This window comes from Myotis lucifugus, unplaced genomic scaffold (genome assembly GCF_000147115.1).
Source record: "Myotis lucifugus unplaced genomic scaffold, Myoluc2.0 scaffold_0, whole genome shotgun sequence".
Classification (NCBI taxonomy): domain Eukaryota; kingdom Metazoa; phylum Chordata; class Mammalia; order Chiroptera; family Vespertilionidae; genus Myotis; species Myotis lucifugus.
Window position 1 is genome coordinate 17,100,889 of NW_005871048.1, and position 25,088 is coordinate 17,125,976.

Consider the following 25,088-nt stretch of genomic DNA (forward strand, 5'->3'; position numbering starts at 1 on the left):
GGAAGCGGGGGATTGAAAGGCACAGGAGAGATGCTCAGCTCTCCAGATAACCCAGCGCCGGGCCATTGCTCGTTGGGAAGACCAGGGCAGATTTACGAGAACACGTATTCACTGAGGCTTTCTGCCAGCGGGTTCATGTCACCTGAGGGGCCCGGGAGACAGATTCCGGCGCTCCGGCTCCCGGGTGGGAACCGGTTCCTTTGTAATTGAAATAACCCCATTCTCAGGTAAAAACGTCCAATCATTCCTCAGCCCGGACGGAATTCAGCATCCAAAGGGTTACGCGCGGCTGCTGGGCTCGGGTGGAGAAGAGGGCGCCTCGGCACTCCCAGTAATTCAATTAGTCAGAAGGAAGGTGGGGCCGGGGAGGGGGCAGGAGGCGAGAGGAAGGGAGGAGATTAGGAAAACGCCTCTTTCTCTGGGAGCAGCCAATCTGGTTGGCGTAAAGAGAGAGGAAAAAAAAATCCTGGATCTGTAAGCAAACAGCAGGCTGTTCCTTGACTGGCTGCTCCACGCACCCACCTACCCAAGTAAACTGCATGGGGGAGAGGGGGAGGGTGTAACGGGAGCAGTCCCCCGGACCTGGGCCGCGGCGGCAGCAGCGGCGCTGGCGGGCGCTGGCTGGCGGCGCCTCCCCCTGCTCGGTCCAGAGCTCTCACCCGTGCTCGCGCCGCCCGCCTGCCCCGCGCCCTGCGTTACACGCCCGCCCCCCCTGTCCACGTTCACGCGGGCCGCCTCGCGTTCTCGTGCGGCTGCTGGGTCGCGGCTGCTGTCGGCTTTACACGCAGGTCATTAACGAGGGGGCGTGCCCGAGGAGATTTTTCCCATAAAGCACCCCCCCTTTTTTTTTCTCTTTTGCAAAACTGACTTTTACCCCTTTCCACTTCTCGCCAGCCGTTTCAATCCCTCCCGGGCTGCCGGGGCTGCCGCCGCCGCTGCACTCAAGTTTATTTTCCCGCCCGGTAGGGGTTTTAGGATTCGGTTGGTGGTTTTCACCTCTTGTTGCTGCTGTGCCCAAGGAGGGGAAGACGAGCAGCTGCGGGAGGATCGGAAAGGTTTTCTGATGTAGTCATCGGGGAGGTGCCACTCGCTCGTGCGCTCCCCCCACCCTCCCTTTCAAACTGATTGATGCGTCTCTACAAGTTGCTGGGCTTGGGGCCGAACCCATCGGAGTCGCGGAGAGACTTCTGAGAGCGCACTCGGGGCTCTTGGCACTGCGTCCCGGGGCTCATTCCTGCTCCCGGAAGGCGATCGGAGACTGACATCAGCCCATCCAGGAGTTGGAGGGATTCATTTGAAAGTGATTGTTTCCCCTCCCGCTCTGCAGCCGAGCTCCTGGGTTGGCGTCGTCCTGCAGGTTTAGTCATCCCAGCTCCGCCCGGCTGGCTGGCTGGTAACCTCTGCTCTTCGTTCACCTCGGTACACCCACACCCGGCCGAGAAAAGCACGCGCGAGAAATCCCCGAGGCCAGCGCCTGCGGTGCTGTCTCCCGCCGCCGCCGCCGCTGCTGCAGTCCGACTCCGCCGGGGACCTGCTGGAAGACACGGAGAGCCAAACTTTTTTTTTGAGGTTTGCGAAGCAAGACCGCTCCTCGCCAGCTTCGTTGCCGCTTAACCCGTTCCAGGACGCCGGCGGGGCTGGGTTTGTGGCTCCGGATCCCCACCCTTCTCAGCGCACCGCCCCGAACCCGCAACACCTACGACTCCTCCGCGATTTCTGGGGGTTGCCCAGTTAAGGCACAGACGAGGCCACCGGCGCGAAGCCCCATCCACACGGAGCTCTCCTTCCGCAGTTTCCCACCGGCCGCCAAAGTAACTTGGAGCGAAGCGGGGCGCAGTGCGAGAGCCCTGGGCGGCGGAGAGCTGTGCATCCCGCGGCGCCGACGCTGAGCCGGGCCCGGCGGGCCAGTGTATGTCTTCCCGCGGCCGCGGCGCGCAGCTCCCGGTGACTGTGCAGCGTGCGCCGCCGCCTGCCCCGACCCGCGCTGCCGTCGCTCGGCCGGGCGCGCACCTCCTTCTCCCGGGGTGACCGGCCAGCCGCCGCCGCCCTAGACACAGCTTGGCACCCCCTTACCCCGCCCTCGCCGCCGCCGCCACACACTCGCATGCTTCTCTCCATCTTGTGATTTCTTTTTTCCTTTTGAACCCTCCAGTGGGGGTGCGAGTTTGTATTTAGCCCCTCCACTCCACTGCCTCTTTTCTTCCCGCTCTCCTCCCCCCTCCCCCAGCTTGGTGTGTGCTTTTTTCTCTTCTCATTCCTCTTGAATTTTATTTATTCATATTTATTTGGCTCCTGCTCTCTCCCTCTCGTTCTCTCCTTCCCTCCTTCTCTCCGGATCCCTGCTCTCTCCCCGGAGTGGCGCGTCCAGTGCTCCGCCGCTGGCCAGGCGTGATGTTGCACGTGGAGATGTTGACGCTGATGTTTCTGGTGCTCTGGATGTGTGTGTTCAGCCAGGACCCGGGCTCCAAGGCCGTCGCCGACCGCTACGCCGTCTACTGGAACAGCAGCAACCCTAGGTAAGGCAATAGGGGGCAAGGAGTCCGGGCTACCCGGGCCTCGGGGCCCTGCGGAAGGAGCTGCAGCGGCAGCGGGGATCAGCGCGCACCGGCCGCTGGCAGCGCGCACCCTCGGAGCCTACGTCGTCCCTGCGCTGATGGCTTTCGGGGCGCCGGCGGGAAGCGCTTCCGTTGCGCCACTCTTTGTTAAGCCACCGCGGAGAGGCCTGGCGCCCCTGGGAGTCCCGGGTCTAGCCAGACCGGCTGCCTCTGCAGAGAGCGAGGAGACTTGGAAAAGGCGGGAGCCCGGGAGTCGAGACTTTCCCCCGCTGACCCGCCGGGGCAGGATGGCCAGCATCCCGATACCGGCGCAGGGCTTGGTCCCGGGCTGCCCCGGGGCGCACCTCCGGGAGCCCCGGCCTGCAGCGTGGGTGCGCAGGGATTGCAGGGAGACCCGCCAAATATCCCCAAAGTTTTTTTTCTTTTTCTCTTTAATTTTTTTCTTTTCTCGGTGCTTTCAAAAAGCGCATGGGCTGGGGGAAGTGAGGGGGGCTGGGGAGCGGAAGCTTTAGGTTATTTTCCTCTTTAACTGCAAGGAAATGATCTGGCCCCTGGGTCAGTCTGGGCCCGGCGCTCTTGGCAGTGGAGAAGATTCTCCCACCTCCTCCACCCCTGGGTGGGCTCAAGGTGCCAGAAAGTTTGATCTAATGCCGGGTTACATCATGTGTGCAGAGCGAGCTGCAGGAGTTGGCAGAGCAGGGAGGTGGGAGCCCTTCGTCCACGGCCTGGCGGTGTGCAGCCGGAGGAGCCAGCGCGGTTCCCTGGAACCGTTTTTTGCTGCGGTCCCCGAAGCCCACCGTGTACGCGGGAGGCTAGAGGTGGGCGCCCGGGGCCGCCCTCGCGCGGCTGCTTGAACGTTGCCGCCAGCGGACATCCCTTGTCCACGGACACGGAATGTGGAGTTGGGGCGGGTGTTGTCCAGCGTGCCGGACGGACCCCCTCCCAACCCAGAAACAGCTCCGCTCAGAGCCCCACTTTCTCCCAGGCCTGTGGGCAGCAGTCTGCCCACTGGGTCCAAATGGCTCTGCTCTCTGGGACCGAGGCCAGCTTCCAGCTGCGGGATGGCTTCGGTGCCCGCCCAGAAGGGACATAACATTAGTCCCCAAATCTCAGCTTTCCCCCCCTGGGCTGGAGTGGAAGTTGGAAGGACAGTGGCGGGATTCCGAGGAGAGTTTATGGTTGCTGCGCGCCCAGCTCGCCTGGGGAGAGGAGTATGGAGAGCGCTTCCAGTGCTGCCTGCCTCCCAGTGGATCTCTCCGCGGTCCTCCCGCCTTCCTTCTGCAGGCAGGGGAGGGATTCCCCACTTAAAGTAATGTCATCTCAGGTGAAGATATGGGCACATTTCCCCACTAGCGGTCCACCGGTTGCCAAACGGAGAAAGAGTCCTCCCCCGCCCGCCCTGCTACCCCAGGAAAGATAATCACAGCCAGGTAGTCCAAGCTCTAATTGCTTGCCTGGCAGAATTGGAGACATCCCTGAAAGTTTGGTTAAAAAAAAAAAAAAGTCTTGTGGAGGTGGGTGGTGGGATGGGAAGCTATTTCTTTGACATGCCACTTACCACTATTAGAAAAAGAGAAAAAGAAGCCATCCTGCCAGAGGAAATGCCTTTTATTAAAGCTGACAAGACAAATAGATCAAGCTTTGCAGTTGTGATGGTGTTAAAAGCGAGCCTCATTATGCTGGTTGGTTTTATTCCCCTTTGGGCTTTATTAGACAGCATACACAAAACGGAGGAATTTATATTTGTAAACTTTAGTGCCTTATTAAATAAAATAACGGTGAAATGGTTTAGTTGAATTGGGGGCATTTTGCTCTTGGTGTCTTTTCTTTCCCAGGCCAAACTTCATAGTGTGCTCCTTTTCTCACTAATTTATTTGGATACTTGGATGTTCTAGTCATCTGGGTTAAAACAGAATCAGCCATCCCCCTGTACCCTTCCTTCTTAACCTGTCTGGCTAATCTGAGTTAGTTTGAGGACATTTTATCTTGGGTTATCTCTGTTTTGTGCTTTTGATACTGTTGTTTGGTTTAAGATTAGCACATTGATTTTTGTCACAGGTCATGTTTTTAATAGCTCTGCCCTGCCTGCAGAAAACTCCTCTGCTCAGGATGCCATGGTAGCTTTGAACCAGCCCAGACAAAGTTAATCTGTAGAGTTTTTAAGGTCCAAGAGTATTCTCCAGTCAGTATTCTAATTTGAGGTTCATGGAAATGCCTTTCTATTTGATCATTATCACTTCGATAACGTTCAAAAGAAAGAATGACATGCCACCCTTCCCAAGAGATTCAGTCCTAACTTTAGTATTCTTAAGGGTTTATGGATTTATTTATCTTCCTATATTATTACACTAAAATTTACTTTAAAAATAATATAATTTTACAAATGTGGGTGGCAGATTTGTCTCTGATATATTAAATAAGATGGTGTTTTTTTGATGAATTAAGAAAAGTCAGCTTGGATGTAGTTTAAAAGGAGCCAAATGCAAAATAAGTAATTCAGAGGAAAAAAAAGCAGTTTATTACAAGATAGTGTGAAACAGGATTTTAGAAAATTTGCACCAATTTACTGACTTTTATAAATTCAGTGTTTTACATTTTCCTTTCATATATGTTACCATTACCAAGGTAATCTAGCTATGCTTTTTGGTTTTGCATAAACCCTATCTTTTAAGATTTTGCTAAACTAATAGCATAATCAAAAGACTTCAATCCTTTGGAAAAAGTAGAAAACTTTAATTGCAACTTAAATAGATTCTTAAAGTTTTTATCTTAAAGACTTAAAGTTCAGTGGACACATTAAGCTGCTACGATACCATGCAAGTGAAGCAAATATATTTCAGCGTATATCAATCGACTTCAAATTAAAATTATGTTTAGATAAAATTAGAATTTGATCACATCTTGATCACAGGGTCTAAATATTTTATATTATAACTTGTGTAGTCATAGGCATTTATTTGCTACATTGTGTTTCATTACTGACTCCATTCATACCATAAACATCCATTGATTTAGGTTCATAGAAGAGAAAATATTAAACTTACTTGCTGTCAGATAGTTTTACGGTTAGAATCTATCTTCCCAGGTATTCACTTCTGGGAAGTGGATGCTCAATTTTCAAATGCTGATAACTTTTTAGTTGCCAGTACTTATTGGGCGGTGGTCCAAACTAATTTCATGTGTTGAATTGGCACAAATTTCTGAAGTAGCAACTGAAAACTATCAGTCTGAGTAGAAGTACATGGTAACATTTGCCTAAGTGCATAAAAATTTGAAAACCTGTATAAATTTCACCCAAGTAGAGTAATAGAATGATCCTGTTAATGTTATGCTGAATTCTGAACTGGCATGTCACTCAATAACTTGGAGTAATGAAAATCCAAATCAAGGAGAACATAACTTTTTGTCCTTGATTTCTTTAAGAATGTAAAAAGCTTTTAAATAACTTTTTAAAAGACTTTTAGTAATAAAACTTTATTTACTTCTCCCTTAGTAGCTACTCTTATAAAGATACAAATGACTCAATATTAAGAACATCCAACTTAATCTGAATGAAGGATGCTATAAACAGTTTGTTGCTTCCAATGAAAATATTCTTTTAAATATTGTGTGTATATGGAAAAGTTCTTGGATTCTTTTGACCAGTTGCCAAATTGATGCTAGGATAATTAAAGATGTCTCCCACTGGTTGGTGTTAATGGATGGAATAGTGACAAATATAACCAGCACACTTTAAGAATACTGATTCTTCTCACTTAGTGCTTTGCTTCTCTTCGGGTTTGAGCATCACCAATTTAAAATGTTATTCTCTCACAAGAAAACTTACCTCTGTAATTCATCTGGGATTTACTAAAATTTAACCTAATCATATGTTTTCTTTGGGCTTTTCAATTCTTGCAGAGACTTGTAAATTAAATATTTAGTGTGAGCGTAGCAGGTAATTGACAACATTTAGTTTTGTTAACATGTAATCTTGAAGTTGTGAAGGTGATGTGAACTTCAGGTCAACACTCCCAAACCTTTAGCCTGTAGGTCATATGTATGAGGCTAATTAGAGAGAATTTTTTCCTAGCGATGATCCCTGTGTATTTTTCCTCTTTCAAAATTTTATGTTTTATTTTTTAAAATCTGACCCATCAGTGTTTTAATGCCAGCATGGTGCCTTTTCCACTGACAAGTAAATGAAATCAATTTGGTTTAACTCTAAAAATTTGTTTGGAGGAAAAGTGGAAAATTGATTTTTGTTTTGAATAAGTTTTATTACCAGACTTGTATTTAACTTTGTTTTTGAAATTTTCAGTGTTTTAAATAATATTGTTACATTTAGAAAGATAAAAAAAGTTCTTCAAGTAAAAGGCATTACTTAAAATCTTTTAACTTTATTGACTTTGAGCTTCGATGTAATATATCAGTTTAGTAGATGTAATGAGGTAGGTTGATTATTTTGATATTTATTTATATCAGTATTTATATAAACACCCGGATAAAAATGAAGCTGTATGACGGAGATTTATATCTCACGTTTTTACCCCTATCCCTTTAGGAGACCTGAACTGAATCTGCCTTCTATTCCTCTATTTTATCTAGAAATTTATAAAAGAAAATATGCTTCTTGTTTTTGGACAGTTTTCCATAGAAGTTTGAAAAGTGAAGTTGGCTACTGAGATGTCCCATTTTATCCATCGTATGCACTTTATTATTTACTCATATTAAGCTACCAGAAGTAGTCACCTATCTTTAGGTGACTGGAGCATCAGTGCTAGTTGTGGCTCACTTGTCAGTACAGTTTAGTTGGGCATTTCCAGTGTGAGGCCAAAGTTAGTAAACTCCTTGTTATTAAAAGAATCAGAGAGAGCCTTCAGTAGTTTATTACTCCCTGTTAGTTGCTTTTAGTGGTATTAACTAAGCCATTGGTTCACTGAACAAATATCTTGTTGCCGTGTGTCTTCTGGCTGATAATCAATAGCTTTAAAGACTCCCACTTTTGAATGCTGAGGATCAGGTTTGGAAGGAGCACATAGTTATTTGGGGGCAAATTAACCTTGTGAATTTCTTGCCATTTAATCTTGCAAGATGCCTTCTGAACAGGGATTTCATTGCCTTCTGTCCACTGGCCTGATTTCCTGTTGGATAGGGACAGATAAAAATGAACGCCTCCTTTTCTCCCCTGTTGCTATGTACCAAGCAAGCTACCAACTTCATGCTGGGCCAAGAAAATGAGTGAATACAATTAGTCCTTCAGGAGTCCTGGTCTTTGCAAGCTTGGGAGAAGTATATGGCTAAAGAATGTACCATTGAGAAAGAGTGTACATTAAAATATAAAATGAACAAAACAAGAAAATGTTAAGACCATAATTTTATATATGGGTAGCATTTGGTCTATTGCTTAGTATTTCCTCCTCCTCCCCACAATATACATACTTGGCTTAATAGCTTTTTAAAAAGAAGCCACTCAACCTTCTTCATTTTTGTGTTTGTTTTGAATAACTTACAGTATAGCAATGATGATTTAAAAAGCTGTATTTTAGTAATGAACAAATCTATGTTGACTGAGTATATATTATCAACTTTCTTTTCAGAAACAGTATACAAACTATGAAAACAGCTCTGATTGGAATGCCCTTGTTGAAAAGTTAGCCTATATGTCCCCAAGTACAGTAAGGCCTTCCTTACTGGCCACTTATTCTGGGTACTCAGTCAGCATCAGTCTTCCAAACTGAGAAAAAATTGCCTTTTGACCATTTGTGACAGATCACACCTTCATATTTAGGTATAAAAATCCCAAAGAGCGGTATAAGGAATGAGGTATTAAAATCCACTTTTAGTATTGTGTCTTACAATGGTGGTCTTAGGGAGCTAAACATCAGTAAGTTAATGTCATTTTTAAGGGCCTGATTTATATTATTAAGTTTATAGTTTTGTCTACTTCTCAAGCTATACCCTGAGATTGTTTGGTTAGAAAAGTTTCTTGTGATTAATTTAAACTTCCAGTGTTTCTGAATAGGGTATTGCTAACTTCCTGATCTGTTTCCCCTTAAATTTGTCGGCATTTACGTTTTCAAAATTACATCAGTCATAACCAAGGCAGCACAGTGACACAGAAGCACTTAGTTTAAAATTAAGAACTAATAATATAACGCAAGTGTTTCTGTGCCATTACGATTATGCATAATTTTCACTATAAGTGAAAAAAGTTCCTTATATCTCAGTATTCTTGATCATTTATACTCCTTAATGTACTTTGAAGGATTTATTGTAAATTACTGATATCGCTGCACTATTTTCTGAAATGTGTGTGGATGTAAACTTTTGATTTTTGAGGCTTTTGAATATTGTTTTCAAACAGTGAGCCAAAGGTTTCAGTAAAAACATTATTTTAAAATAGTGAAAACTTCTAGTTAAAGTTATCTGGTTGCCGAGAGACAGTTGTCTACCACAGTGATGGTTAGCTCAGCTTTCATTCAGGTAGGATTCTATCATTTTCAATAAGGAAAAATAAACCTTTGTCATCTTTAGAAACATCCTTCATACAATTGACAGCTGACAGCTTGAAGAAAATGTTACTGTCAGGTCTTATTTTCCACTCAAGTGAGAAATAAAAATAGTTTTGAGTGATTTTAAAAAAACCTGTTTAAACATTATTTCAAAATGTGGGAAATGTTTTTAAATTTTATGTATATGTCATAGAATTAATCTTCCATTTGCTTTAGGGAAGGTCAGCAAAGTGCAGTTCAAGGAGAGAGTGTCTAACAGTTAAGTTCCTGGGTGTTTAAAAGAGCCAAATACGTGCAGTTGATGTGTTTGTAACAGGATATCATTGGACATTTTTGATGGGATTCTGTAAGAGATATGTCGATATTATTCCTGTTACTACTTACCAAGCGACCTGATTTCCATGACTGATGATCGTGATTCTGATGTCAAGTATAAGTAGGAATCTTGGTCATGTGATATCTCTGTATACCTTTTGTACAGTCACGTTTTTAGTACACAAAGATTAGACCTTTCACACAATTGCTTTGCTATTAATAATTTTAAATAACTGCACAGGGTAATCCATAGGTTTCTTTGTGGAGGTGCGTGAATACATACTTGGAGATTAGAAAATATGACTAAGTCCTTGTTTCCCGATTTAGAAAAGCTAGGTTTTGGGCTTTCAGTTAAATCAGCGTCCCCCCCCCCCCCCCCAACTGGAAGCAGCCATCTTGTTTTAAGACCGATTTTCTTTCTTTCATGAAAATGGTCCGGAAATGAACATGGACGATAGAAAAGGACTAAACCACTTTATAATTATTTTGTCAAGGCTCTACATTTAAAGCTCTACTTTAAGTAATTTGAGCTCATTCAAATGCTATCTGCTTGTATTGTTGATAAAAGAGGACATTTTAGCCGGGTAATAATATATTTTAAACTCAGGCGTATTACATTTTAATGTTAAATTTTGGGCTGTACCATGTTTACATGTGCAATTTTCTTTTGCAGTTTACAACTTATTAATTAATTTCAAGGTAATATATTAACTGCCCTTATCATCACCCCCCCTCCAAATCCTTATTCCTCTTTCTGTACAAATAGTCCTTTTTACTTGTTGATTGATTTTTTCCCCCCAAATTGCTCAGTGGTATCAGGACTCTTTCTTCAGTAAGAGATAGTGATAGAAATGTAGTACCTCTAAAAATGAAGCATTTGGGGTGCTTCCAGAAACATGAAGCCAGAACCTTTTTGGCTCTGAATTATAGGCTCTCACTAAACCGTTCTTGTGAGTTCTTACAAAAAATTATTTTGGAAGTACATTTATATTTGGTATTAAAATTTATAAGAGTATATCCACTGAGCCTGCTGTATTTTCCACCATGTTTTATATTTTTGGGTACATTTGGAAGGACATGTGGCCTAGTAAACTTTACCCAAAATTTATACTACACTTCTTGCTACTGCATCTGTTTGATGATGTCTGGAAACATTATTCCCATGTCCTGCAGTAAAAACAGAACTTCCTTCAGATTAATTTCACAGTAACCTGACTCAGTCCTTCTGATTAAACTAGGCACAGCTTGAATGCCACTATGTCACAGATTGCTTCTTTTCATGGGAAGCAGGATCTTTGGTGGTTGTAGAAACAGTTTAAAAACGATAAATGAAATCCACATTTTAAGAATGAATATACATCTCATTGGCTCATTAAAGTCCAAGGTATGAGCTGACAGTTTTTGTACCGAAGAGCTTTCCTCTGATCGCCATCATCCATTTTCTTTGCCTGGAAAAGAGGAAAATAACTGAGTGCTCATTTTTGTTTTTAAATGAACTAACAAAAACTTTTGTGTGTTTTTTTTTTCTTTCTGCTTCTGAGCTGTCAGAGTGTCCATTCTAAATTTTATTAGTTACTTATTTGTATATGTAGAAACTATAATTAACAATTAGCTCTTGCCTCTTTCTGTGATAACACACATTATAAAGGCAAATGAAACTAGTTTCTCATTAAAATGTGGTTGGAATAAAATCAGGTCTGGCTTATTTTGGTTGGATAATTATAGTGCAAATTGTTATCTAGATTTTGATGGTGGTGGGCATGCCACTTGATATTTCATGTTCCATAGTCTCCAGTGGGATATGTGACTTTGTCGCATTTACTGAACAACGTGTAGAGGACTTAACCTTTCGGTTAAGCTTTTATAGTATTTAATTTTATGGAGACAAATGGGAATGGGGAAAAAAGGAAAAATATTTCTAAATATGGGGAGATGATCCTTTGTGTTTAACAATTAGGTTAAACAAAGTGGGAGCAAATGAGCCCAGTTCCCCTTCTATTGTTTCAGGGCAAGAAAAAATACAGACAGATGTCGGAATGTGGAAGCTGTGACCTCTGACCCACACAGCACGGCCACTGCCCTGGCACACAAGTGTCCTGAGCCACCATGGGAGCAGGATGCTTTTTTGAAGTGACTGACACTTTGAGAACCTGACACTGCTTCTGTAGTGACTTGTAGTTCTCCAAAGTGTCAGCCTTTTAGCTTCAATTTTTAAGTTCCTCACCTTACCTTTTATAAAAAATGTTTGTTTGGCTGAGCCAGAGCTTTCGTGACTTCTGGGTGGGTTCGGTATCCCTGTAGTCACAATCAGTTTTTGCCTCCCTATAAATTTATTCATTGGGTTGGGATGATGGAGAGGGCTCAGACGGATGGTTCTGCTGTACCCAAGTGTTCAGCTTTATTAAGCTAATATATATATAAATAAATATATGTATTTTATTAAAGACGGATGAAAGGCCTTTTCTTTTAGTCTCTGCTCTGCAATCTCGCTAGTAACCCCTGGGTTCAGACAGACCATTAATGTTTTAGATGCTGTGTTTTCTTCATATATTTGTTTACTGTTACAGCTTCAATATACTTTTATGCCTATTTTGGTAGTTTTCTGGTAGGGGCTCCATTTATTAAAATGTAGTGACCCAGTACTAAGAGGGGAACAGTTCAAATAGTGGTGCTTCTGACAGGGTTTTGTGTCAAACTAGAGAAAATAATAGGGAAATGAAAGCTGCCAAAATGTGTCTCCCAGTTACTAATTAATCAGGCGAGAAAGGACCTTGGTGACAGATCTGGTGTCCGCCACGACAGCAGTTCGGGAATGCTTTATTTTAAATACTGTATAAAACAAATTAAAGTAAGCCTCAAGGAATGTAGCACCCAGATATTTGATATCACACGTACTATTTTTTTTAAGTCTGTGCAAAGCAAAGTAAAAAACGGAATCTTTGTACTCTTCATTGATAGTATCAAAGCATAAAGCTGTTCTAAGGAGTATTTCCCTTATTAATAAGCAATGCTTTTTTTCTTATTAACATTTTAATACAGATACGATAGTATCCTTGGTTCTAGTATTGATGTAACCCTGTAGACATGTTTTTATTGTTGATAGAGTCTCGGGGAAATATTTAAAAAAAGTGTTTCTATCATATGCCTCTCATCAATATTTTGAGCATTACTGTAATTGAAGAACAAAACTTTTCCCTCTCTGCAAATATATGTTTTAGCTGTCCCGGAGTTCTAGTCTCTTTTGGAGATATTCCCATTGTGTTTGCTGGACCCATAATTAAATGCCTGTTATTAGTATATTTTTTCCCATAGCATTTACAACATAAAAAGAAAAGGGTCTTGTATGGAACTGTAGCTGTCAGGGAAACAATGAAAACTAATTACACACACTGCTATCACCATTGTCAACTATACTCTTGGGGAAACAACAGCATGACAGTGTGTGTATGTGTATATGTGTGTGTGGGGTGCATATATGTATACAGAGGGTACTTTGTATGAATATGTACATGGGAAAAACGAATAAAGGACAACCTAACTTAGTTAATTAAAAAGAAAAAAAGCAGTTCTTTTTGGTGAGTGAGGGGGGTCCTTGCTTTAGTATCCTGTTAATATGGACCAAGAGAATCAGCAACATTTATGACTCTGAATATCTCATTATTTTGAGTATTATTTTGTAATGGTCTTGTCATCAACACGTCTATGCTATTAATGTTTCTGATTATTTCTTATAATTATCTCTTTAAACATTTATTGGGGTGACATTGGTTAATAGGATCACATAGGTTTCAGGTGTAGATTTCCATGATACAAAATCTGTATATTGTACTGTGTGCCCACCACCCAAGATCAAATCATCTTCTGTCACCATGTATTAGTCCCCTTTTATCCCCAACCCCCTATAATGATCTCTTATAAATTATTTCTTCACTTAGCTCTAGATTTTTGTGTATATCTGGCTATTTGTGGACTAATCACTTAGTTCATTTATCGTGTAGCTCTCTCTATCACTATCTTGTTCTTTGGATGGCTTTGGCTACTTCACTGCCTTTGGGTTTGTCTACTGGTAGATGGATTTGAGAAAGAAAATAAAACTAAAAAATGACTTTTTTGAAACGTATAGCAGGTTCGGTATGAAATTTGATGAGAAAAGACTTTGAGGCCATTGAATAACATGAGGTTTTGAAATTAATTTTGGATTTCAATCACCCATGCCATCCCTGGTCTGTGGTACCATGTAGAGTCAGGACTTGGCCCTATATAATATTTCCATAGCATTTACAACATAATATTTTCTGTTATTATTTTGATTCCTTGGGTGAATTCTCTTTACTATATTTAAAGCCAAAACCAAGTGGGTGATTTCAGGAATTATATACTGGTTTTAACTTATTTTTCCAAAGTTTTCACATTAAAGCCAATAGCTAGCATATCTAATACCTAACAGTAATATATTCCTCTATTGAGTATCTACAAGTCATAATTGATAAAATATTTGAGTGATATGTGCCAACGGTGGGAGGCATGCAGCAGATTCAGAGATGAATAAGAGAGCATCTGTACCCTTAAGGAACTTGCCGTTCTGGGCAAAAATAAGAATTTTGTACACACGATTACAGTGCAAAGTAGAAAATACTATATAAGAAATCTTTACCTATGGATTTATTCAATAAATAATTGTCTAGTGTCCATGTGGGCCAGGTATTGTCCTCTGGACTGGAGATGTCACAGTGAACAGCATGGACAACATTCCTGCCATTATGAAGCATTCGGCCAGCAATTTCTAGATCACTGCTTCTTCTCACAGTGATCTGGTCCCAGATGCTTTCGGGTGTGTGTCTTATTGAGGTACAGATTTTAATTCAGGGGGGCTGGGGTTGGGCCCTGACATTCTGCGTTTCTAACAGGCTCTCCGTTGACCCAGATGCAGCGGGGCCCTTAGCCACAGTGTGAGCAGCAAGGTTCTAGATGAGTCCGTCAAGAGAGATTGCTCTGGCTGCTCATCCAAGGACTCTTGTTGTATTTGCCCTGAACTTTCCATATGGTTCACAATATCTAAATTGGCTTAATATTTGCACGAGTGAAAGTTATTTGTCTGAAGGCCTAGTTCATTTCTAGCCACTAACCCTCAAATCTCAGACAAATAAAATAGAGTTTTACATTCAGGTTTATGCATCATTAAAAATACACCACTAACAAACGTAAATAGGCCAGGGATTTTTGTTGTATGTTATGGAGGATACTGTCATAAAAGTACAAAGGAATTTATTTGCAACCTTCCCCAGATGTATGTTATGTGGCAATGCCAGAATTATACCTCAGAAACAGATTAAAAACAAAACAAAACCAAAACGCTTTCCAATTTAAATCCATATGGTTAAATGAACCCAAAATGTTCATTTTACAATCAGCATAGAAGATGACTAACAGTTTCTCTGCTCCCACTGGCGGGGTTTCTTGTGGGTGGCTTTCAGGAGCCTACACTCCAGTGGAGTTATTAATGGCTCGAGGGGAAATTCCTTCCTGCTCTAAAATTCTATGATGCTAGTGCCCTCAGTGAGAGATCTTTGTTCCTGTAGAGTCTAGGAAGTGTAAAGTCTGTAAATGTGCTTCTGCCTTTTCACAGCTTATATATCATTTGCTTTCCCAAAACAAATATTATGTGATGCTTGTATTAACAAATAGAGAATGGAACTAGTTAAATTCAGATTACTCTGCCTGCTTCCTTTTTTGTTGTTGTTCTTCACTCTGTGTGTACAACTACATATGACTAATCTCCTAAGTACTTTCAAGCCTGTGAAAGCATCAGTGAGTAGACTTTCTTAGCCAGTATACCTCTATGAAATGATTATAAAAAGGTAGATGAAACTGTTTGTACTGTAAATCAGCTATATTTTTACAAAAACAAACAGAAAAAAGGGAAAGGATGGTGAGCACTCTTAATTCAAGTATCCTTTTTGTTTTTGCAACAATTTTTACCAACTCCTTTTTCTAGTTAATTATTGGACAGAAGCCAGTCTTTTCATTTTTAAATCCTTGGTAAATGGATTTAATTAAAACATTGGGTTGCATTTTGTAAGAACCATGAATGTGAAGGATAGTAAATTGAGACATGACTGTTCTGTGTGTATTTTGCAAATTTAGGTTATACTTGCCGTGGTGTAATAAGCATACTGAAGCAATGACTTTCGGGTGACTGCCACTTTGAGTTTCTAGTTTTATGATTCAGGTAGATAAAGAAATGCAAGAATCTTCTGAGACTATGTGTGACCTTAAGTGGTTCCTAAAAGAGAAGTGAGCTGTGTACTTAGATGATTCATTAAGTTTAGAAATAGGATATCTTCATTGATTAAAATGAAGTTATTTGCATATCTTAAGCAATGGCTTTGTTCAAAATGGAGTTGATATACCTAAGGTTTGTGGTCCTTTCTGTGTTTAGTTAAAGAAGAAGAAGCTCAATAGTTCTAGTTATTGTTTTTCCCCTTCACTTTTGAAAAAGGGAGAAATACATTGAATGGTTTTTATTTTTAACACAAGGTTATTAACACTAATTAGTCATCAGATTAACGGGTTGTAACCAAGTTTTTAGATACAGTGATATGTGTACATTTATAGATTGTTTTGACAGCATAAAGGAAAAGCATTGAATTCATGCCCCCCCCCCTTTTTGAGTTTTCATAATAGCAGCTGTGTGGGATAAACTTTCAGATGGGTTTGGGTGTCATACAAGCAAGAGCTCAGAGAGTGAGATATTGAAAAGCCTGTGTCAGATTGGATTTTTCAATCATCTTTATTAACTTTTTTAAAATTATATTTTAGATCTAATTAAATTTTTGTTCTAGTTGAGTTGGACATATGCCATTCATCATGATGAATCTGAGCCTCAGTTTCTTCACCATAATAAATAAATGGGCATAATAAAAATAATGTATCCTGCCCTGGCCTGTATTGTTCAGTTAGATGAGCATCGTCCTATGCACCAAAAGGTCACCAGTTTGGTTCCCATTCAGGACACATGCCAGGGTTTCGGGATTGATCCCCAGTAGGGGGTGTGCAGGAAGCAGCCAATTGATGTTCCTCTTTCATATCAATGTTTCTCTCTTTCTCTCTCCCTTCCTTTCTCTCTCTCTCTAAAAAAAAAAAAAAAAAAAAAGTATCCCTCAGATTTATGAAAATTTAAAGGAAAGTATATTTGTGACAGGGTTTTAGAAACTTAGAACACCATTATAAAAAGACTTAGAGATTAAGAGGGTCACCTTACTTTATACTGCATCTCACTTTATAATTCTACTAGAGGCCCAGTGCATGAATTTGTGCACAGGTGGGGTTCCTCGGCCTGGCTGGCGATCGGGGCCTTCTCGCCCAGTCCAGCCAGCTGAGGGGAGGGACCGTGGGAGGTTGGCTGTGGGAGCTCATTGACCACCAAGGGGCAGCTCCTGCATTGAGCGTCTGCCCCCTGGTGGTCAGTGCGCGTCATAGCTACCAGCTGGTTGTTCGGTCATAATGGTGGCTTAGGGTTTTATATTTATAGATATATTCCTGCAAATGGCATAAATCTGGTGATCCGTGAGGTCCAAAAGGTTGGCGAACGCTGGTTTAAGCATATCTTGGCAGCAGCGGTCACCAACCGGTGGTCCGCGGACCACTGGTGGTCTGTGAGGTCTGAAAGATTGGCGACTGCTGGCATAGAACACATATTCTCACAAATGAAAACTTATTTTCAAAGCATCACAGAAGAGTTGACATTTTAAAGAGATAGACTGAGTTGTATTACTTTTGTATTTATGTTTCCCTGATAGATATGATTTATGCATTTACATTGGTTTTCTTTTAATGGAATTCACATTTTGGACTTTATTTTGTGATTTCTACGAAGAGTAATAATGTGTGAAGAATGACACTTGAGAGGCAAGTCCCCTAGGACCTTTTTCGCAGAAAGGAATTTGGATCTCCTTTGTAAAGTCGGTCAAGTTTATTTTAAATGTCTTCTTGTCCCCTCTCAGTTTGTCTCTTCGATATGTTTTCCTCCTTAGACTTCCAAAACCCTAATAGTCTGCTTTGGAATTCACAGGTAATAATGAGATATCTTCATCTCAAAGAAGAAATTAATGAATACTGACACCCTCTTGGAGATGCTCGTATTTCCAATGAGGAGCTTGTGGAAGCAAATCAATTCCTGTCTGGGGCTGTTTCTTACAGACAGCCCCTCTGGCCCTGGGACCCTTGGATTCCTCTGAATCCTCTTGCCAAGAGAACACGTTTTAACCTCTTGACACCTCTGTGCTTAAAACACTCTTGTTATCAACTGCTTTTAAACTTAGTACATATTAATTATACACACATTGATGTTCGGAGCATAAATAGATCATAACAGAATCTAGCTGAGAAAGGAAACAGAATTTGTCAAGGAACACATATTTTAATGTGTTGAAACCTGAGTAACACGTTACTGTCAAAGGGCCACTTTCCTGTACAATTGTCTGGTGGTTATTCAAAGCAGGTTTTATTTCATATGTTTATAGTTATTTCGGAGAACAGCAAATGTGCCTGTTCCTTGTTTTAAAATTGCAATCATATACTGACATAATTATTTTATAGTGTTGTTTTGCTCCTGAAGGTATAGACCTCACGTCTGCCCCTCAAAAGAAGGTAATTCATAAAGGAAATTACCAATGATCCTTATGTGCGGGACCCAGACATGTAATGATAACGGAGGGCAGCACTTAGCCAGAAATAACCAAAATTGTTTGAAAGAGCACCTAAAACTCTGCATCACTGATTCCCTGAAGAAAACAGTGTGTTAATATTTAGAATTGCTATACTCACTGGAATGCTAGAAAGACCTTTGTTGTGCTTTTATTATTTCATACAAAAGTGTTTTTCTCATCCTGCTAAATTGGAAGTTAAGATTTGTCAAGGGAATGAGCTTGCTATGAGTTTATTTCAAGTTTAAAACTGTAATTGTATGTTACTTGTCGGTGGGTGTCTGATGAATGATTAATGGTTACAATTTCTCCCCTGTTCCAGCCTTCCTTTCTTGGCAAAGGGGTAGTCAAGAAGTTTAAATTTTGATGACTTACTTATTGACACTTTGTATTATTAAAAAAATAATTTCGTATACTCTTATATATCAGTTTAAAAGTATCAGCTAGAGACTTCATCTCAGCTAGGCCGACTCAATATTTTTTTTCCAGGAGAGGATGTTGATTGATCAAATGGACTGTATAGCAATCCAGTAATTCCTTAAGATGTTGAAATGATTGAATTGAGTATTCCAATACATTTGATGAATGTAGACAAACATAATAGAACAGGCCAATCCAAGTATACCTAACCTTTTGCCTCATAATCTTCGCAGGTGGGATAGTTTGAATTCTCTTCATTTTTCTTTGGGAAATGCCAAATTATGTCCAGGTATTTTATAAGTTTAGAATATAAATGATGATGAGCTGCTCTTTAATACTAGGGTTGTCATAAGCTAGAATTTTAAGTTTGGATAGTTGTAAATCCTCTTCAGTTTCTCCTGTATTAAACTTTTCAGCTCATTTGTCTTTGTCTTTATGGAAATATTGTAAAATGTGAGTGGAATGTGTATAGTTAGGTTAGTGGTTCTCAACCTTGGCTACACATTAGAATCACCTGGAAATCTTTTTAAAACCCTGATTTCTGGGCCTCATCCTCCGAAAATTCTGTTTCTTTGTTACTAATGTTGTGGCCTCACCCCATAACAAAGAAACAGAATTTCCGGAGGATGAGGCCCAGAAATCAGGGTTTTAAAAAGATTCCCAGGTGATTCTAATGTGCAGCCAAGGTTGAGAACCACTGAGTTAGGTCTTTAAGCAGAAAGAACAAAGTCTGTTGATTGATTTGAATGGAATAATGAGCAGTTGGTTACAGCTGACACTATGGACGTCTTTCCTCGGTGTCTAACTGAATTCTCTAGTAATTTTATATGGCCTTAATCGTTTTAGTAAAATTTCCCAATTGTCATTTTAGGTAAGCTTTATGAAAGCTGACTTAAAAAAATTAAACCACCTAGGCAAATATAAAAATATTTACAGTTAAATAATTTTATTTTTAATAGAGGATCTCCATTTATCTCAACAAAAGGCAATGCAACTACACAGGAAAACTCCACTTACTCCAATATGGTGTTAGAACCTCCTGCTGTTCTCGCTCCATCCCACCTTTCACCCCACCTCCCACCTGCCATCTGTAGTAAGCCACTTTCACTGTCAGGAAGAGAGAGTGACTTTTTCTTTCAGGTCATTTTCAAAGCCATAGATCGCCTTCCCAATATTGCCAAGAGAGCAGACATACAGACTAGCACACTCTTTTCTTTTTTTAAATATTTTATTGATTTTTTACAGAGAGGAAGGGAGAGGGATAGAGAGTTAGAAACATCGATGAGAGAGAAACATCGATCAGCTGCCTCCTGCACACTCCCTACGGGGGATGTGCCCGCAACCAAGGTACATGCCCTTGACCGGAATCGAACCTGGGACCCTTGAGTCCGCAGGCCGAAGCTCTATCCACTGAGCCAAACCGGTTAGGGTCCTAGCACACTCTTAATTCAGGGTGCTTAAATGGGTCGTATACGTAAGATGGGGTGGGGGGAGTTTGGACTTCACTCGGGGCCCTCGCATTGTTGTTCCAAGCAAAGTAGGCCAACTCTGGTGGTTGACAAGATCAGGGCCCTGCCCACAAGGTATACAGGGGTCTCCTTCAATGGATTTGCATTGCAGCCTGATAGGGAGTTTGAAGACTGCAGTAATCACTGTTGCAAAGTGATTTGTTTTCTTCTTATACATTGCTAATTAGTATTGGAAGTCTAACCTGTTTTGTTGAAGAGACTCTCTTTTTCTGAGAGAGTGGTTTGGACAGTCATCTATTTACTCTGTCCTTACACCCCCCTGCCCCCCTTGTTGAAATAAAATCTAGAAACCTCTGGGGACTCCCAACTGTTGAGTTCTGCTTGGAAGGAGCTTTAAAACTGTGGCTCCAAACTGAAGTAAATATTGACTGGGTCTGGGGCTGAGGCCGGCTCAAAGCCTCCTATTGTTCCTCCTTAGTCAGCACTCCAGAAGAGCTCAAGTATGCATGTGTTAGAGAAGAAAGGCTGTGGAGGGCAGTGAGCGGGGCCCACAGCTGAACTCGTAAAAGCGCCACATAGAGGAAAGGGAAGCCGGCTACAAAGCCGCCTGCAGCTTATGCTGGGTTACAGGTTATTGGGGAGTCCCCAGTGCAAAAACGCCGTCTGCCCTGTCGATTTCAGAGAAGTTTCAGGTACAGGAAGCTGTCTTGGTGGGTCCAGCTCTTCTCTGAGTGAAACCTGGTGCCAGCAATGCTGTCTTCTCCAGAGCGAATGAAATGTAGCCTTTGGTGGATGTGACAGATAAGGGGTCCACCTGGATTCCCAAGCAAACACTCCCTCCCTGATACCTGTGCGGAGGCTTCTGTCAGCCTCTCCTCCTCCAGCTGTCATGTCGATTACACACTCTCTTGGGTCCCCTAAGTGCTTCGGCTCCCCCGGGTATCAAATGGGTGAGGGGGGACCATATGCCATCGGAAGCAAAGTTCTGATGTTCCAGAGAGATGTTCTCATTATATGAAAAATGAAAGAAATAGTTTTTAAAAAAATCATTTAAATATGGAGCAGATTCCTTGTTTAAAAAGTGCAGTACTTTGAGTAAAAGCTGGCTGTATTTTCACCATTCAACGCAAGAACCAAAACAAACAGCTGGCTGACTTATGTTTTAGTGAAAACCACCCCAGTACATTTACTAACTGGAAAAGTAAACATCTTTAAAAAGAAATTCTCATGTGTCCTGACTGCAAAGTGATTTTTAATAAATACGCAGCAAGGCCAATAGCATACTCGGATTTGTTATTCATTCTGACTGATAGTGTAAGCATCCCTTCGTCTTAAATACCGGGTCTTCTGTGATATTTGATGTGAACACATCAGCGCTAACGACCACATGCAGGCAAATACCAAGACGATGAGAGAATTCATTAATTGTCAAGGCAGTGATCAAAATGTTCTGCCTCACTCAGGCCACTAATAATGAACAACAAACAGATAATGTCACAATAGAGCATGGAATGCTGTGGGCTGAGATAGAGAGCACATCTGTTCAAGGGTATCAGGAACTGCTTCCTGAGAGAGGAATAATTTAGTCTAGGCCTTGAATGGTCTGATTTAATAGAGAGAGAGAAGTAGTAGAAGAATCCCAGGGATCCATAGCAACGGGAATAAAGATCTGCTGGCTGTAACCTTGTAGATGGACTTGGGGGATACATAGAAAATAGTTAATTCAGAGTGAGGGGATCCGGTGAAAGGAGCAGAAGCATGGGTGGCTTAGCCAGGTGGTCCAGGTGGTAGGGTGTCACTGGGAGGCTTCCTTTTCAGTGTTAAGGCGCGGGGTCGTTATGATGGATTATTCTTTATGATGGACGAATTAACAGGCTTCTCACATGGGTTATAATTGTTCTGCACTGTTGTGTATCTCAGCCACTCTTTAATTGCTTTGTAAACAGAGCTGAATACTAGAAAATGGTGAAGGTCTTCTAATTAGGTTTGGTTTATAAGTGGTTAGGTGATGGTAGAACTCAGGCAATTTTAAGATTTCCACATGGAACCTGGGGGTGCTCTATTAATCTGAATTGTTTCTCTGATTTAGGGATTGAGTGCTTGTTTTCAAACTTAAGCCAAAAACAAAACAGCAACAACAAAAAACCCCCACAGAACCCAAAACATAACATTGTTCACAAAAATCTTTAGCAGAAACTTATTATGTAAAATAGAAAAAGAAAAACCAAGCCCACCCAACAAACGCCAGGCTGTGTTTGGGAGCAACTGTTGTCTGGGCCCACCTCTCTTCCTTTATGGCTTTTTGAATCCCGTTTTCAAAATCCCCAAGTAAAGCCATTGTTTACTTAGAGGTGAGTAGGCGTGGTTCCCTCTTGCTTTTACAGGCCACAGCCATGCTCCTGTGCCCCTCCAGGAATGGAGGCATGTCTGAATAGCCCATTTATTGAGCACTTCCTGTATACCAAACACAGTGGGACAGCTCTTAGGAGGGAGGTATTATAATGATCCTTGTTCTGCAGAGGAGAAAACAGAGTTTTTTATACTTTGAATTTGGCCGATTAAGTGACCCTTAAGCTCGTAGCTGGGCCATATGGAGTGATACACTTTGTCCAACAGAACTCAGTGAAACGTTGAAAGGTGATATTGGGGCATGATTTCTGAGGAGGCACAGTGGAGGAGAATGAGACTTACGCTGATATGAAAGGAGGGTTAAAAATGCACACGTATTTCTTCATGTTGAGCGTTTAATGGACTGAAGAGGTAGTAAGCCACAACTGTTGCACCCACAGCAGGTAATTAGTACCACCAGAGACTGTTCCATGGACTTGTTCTTTTTAGCTAATTGTGAGGCCATGTGTGTGCACAATGTGTGTTGACTATGAAGAATAATCGCCCTGCTAGGGATCCGCAGGCCCCCGCCCTCCTCCTTGGCATTCAGGTGAGCTTGATTCTCGAGGGCTGGCCAAGGCAAAATGCTGGTTTCAGAAAAATTTCAGAAGAAATTCTGAATATTCTGGGAATAAAAATTTCAGAGTTTAACAGTCACATGGTCAGGAAATTTTTCCCTATAGTCTAAATTCCTGCACTTTTCAGTCATTTTTGGTTTGCAATACAAATTTACTTAAATTTTAAATGCAGCTTTTGCCTACTCCAAAGCAAACACGTTCTGAGCAAGGAATAAGTGTTTTTTAAGCTTTAGGGAACAGTAGATGAATGCTTGAGTTGACTATGTTCTTTTGTGTCCCAAATCCCACCTCCACCCCCACCCCCATTTTCCTTTCCTGTTTCTTCCTTCATCACAGGAGTTTATACCCTATAGCTTAACAGCCAGTAAATTTTTCCTGATTAGTTTCAAAGACAAAAGTCTCCTGATAGGATGTAGATGGATCACGTTCCCATCTAATCTCCAGGGAGACAACTGGACTGGGAAGAAAGAGTTTTGGCACCTTATCCATTATGGACATCTGCTTTGCTAGACTAACCCAGGTCTTTTATTTAAAATGTGTGCTTGGACACGTTAGGTGATTCATCTCTCACGCTCAGCCCTTTGGGCCTCTGTAGTGGAAGGTGTCACCCTGCCTTCTACTTCAGTGGTTTATATGGATCATGTTGAAATATGGATCATACTGTAGTTTGTGTTTGCTGTCTGCATCCCTTAGATATGTTCTGTTCCATTACCAGATGATAGGATTCTTGAGGTCAGAGATTGTGGTTTACATTCAGAAACACTAGACCGGGGCTTGCATGATGGTTAGGAGTCTGACGTTCTAGGTACAGTTCTCAGCTCCTGCATGAACTGGATGCTGTGGACTTGGACAAGTTACTTAACCTTCCCCTGATTCATCTTCCTCATCTGTAAATGAGAATAATAGTGTATCCATCTGATAGAATTATCATGGTGATTAAATGATGTATTACATTAGAAAAATGCCTGGCACATAGTATGTGGGTAGTAAACGTTAGCTGCTAAATACTTTTGAATGAATTTCTGCATTTTTTCATTATCTTTTTTATATGCAAAAAAATCTTAAGATACAGAGATATGTCAAGGAGAGAAAATCGACTAACTTTGGAGTTGGGGTGATCTGGGTTCAAATGCTGACTCTTCTCTAACCCTGTTTCCATTAGTGTAAAATAGTAAGGATGGATAATATGTGATGATTCAGTGAGAAAGTAAATGCACACAACATGCTTGGTGCATTACATTCCCTGGGTGAAAGCTAGGTCTTATTATTGTTGTTCTGATTAATTAATTGGGAGAATTAATCAATTGAGTATTAACCGATGATATATTGTCTGCCCCATAGACTTCCTTTCTTCATTTTATTTTCTTGCCTGCCTATTGCCAAATGTTTTGGTAACCTAACTGAACTTATGTGTTAATTGTGTGAAAATTCTCCCTTTTGATTTTTGTCAAAACTGACAAAAAACAAAAAAAACCACTAAAGTCTGGAGTCAGCTAATGTGGATGTCACTTTTTCTTTTCTATCAACTAGATGTTTGACCTTAAGCAAATCATTGAGTACTCTGGGACTCTGTGTTTCTTAGGTAACAATTATTAGCTAACTCACTCATCTTGTTTCTTCTTGGAGATTGAATTTGTTGATCTCTTAGGCTGAAACATCTGACTCAGAAGATCTGTGATGTGGCAAGGCTTTGACACTACTTAACTGTCTAACCTTGGGCAAGTCATTTAACCGGGGTCAAGTCCGGTTTTCTCATCTGTGAAAGGAGAGGATTGGTGTCCTCTGGAAGGTCATTTTCAACTTCATGAATCTTTTGGTCTCCTCAACTTCCTTGATTAAAACATATAATTTACTCCCTTTCCCCATTTTGTTTTATCAGGGCAGAGGAACTAATGCATGTGTATCTATAGCAAGTGTAAATGTTCGAAGAGATCACACAGGTTTTCTTATTTTTCCTTCAGACATGACTATAAAGACTAAAAAAGATTTTTTTCTGTGTTACTTTAAACATGATTTTAAAGATTTATCTGGAAAACTATAGTTAATCAGTAAGAAAAATAATGTTTGACCTATATCCAGCTGTCCAGACTAGCCAGCCACCATCATCCACATTGATGAGTCCAATCATGAAATATGGACAAGGAGATTTTGACAGAATTGGGTC

The 25,088-nt window shown here is 41.4% G+C and overlaps 1 protein-coding gene across 4 annotated transcripts in view; it reads left to right on the forward strand.

The window, feature by feature from the left end:
* The first annotated feature begins 710 nt into the window (after positions 1-710).
* The window catches only part of EFNA5 (ephrin A5), a 283,466-nt gene continuing 259,088 nt past the window's right edge, over positions 711-25,088 (forward strand). For all 4 annotated transcript variants that reach the window (XR_002827972.1, XM_023749518.1, XM_006081174.3 and 1 more), the window contains exon 1: positions 711-2,516. Coding sequence is in view for 3 of the 4 variants with exons in the window: in XM_023749518.1 (XP_023605286.1) it covers positions 2,392-2,516 (125 nt within the window). In the remaining variant the exon portion in view is untranslated. The remainder of the gene's footprint in view (positions 2,517-25,088) is intronic.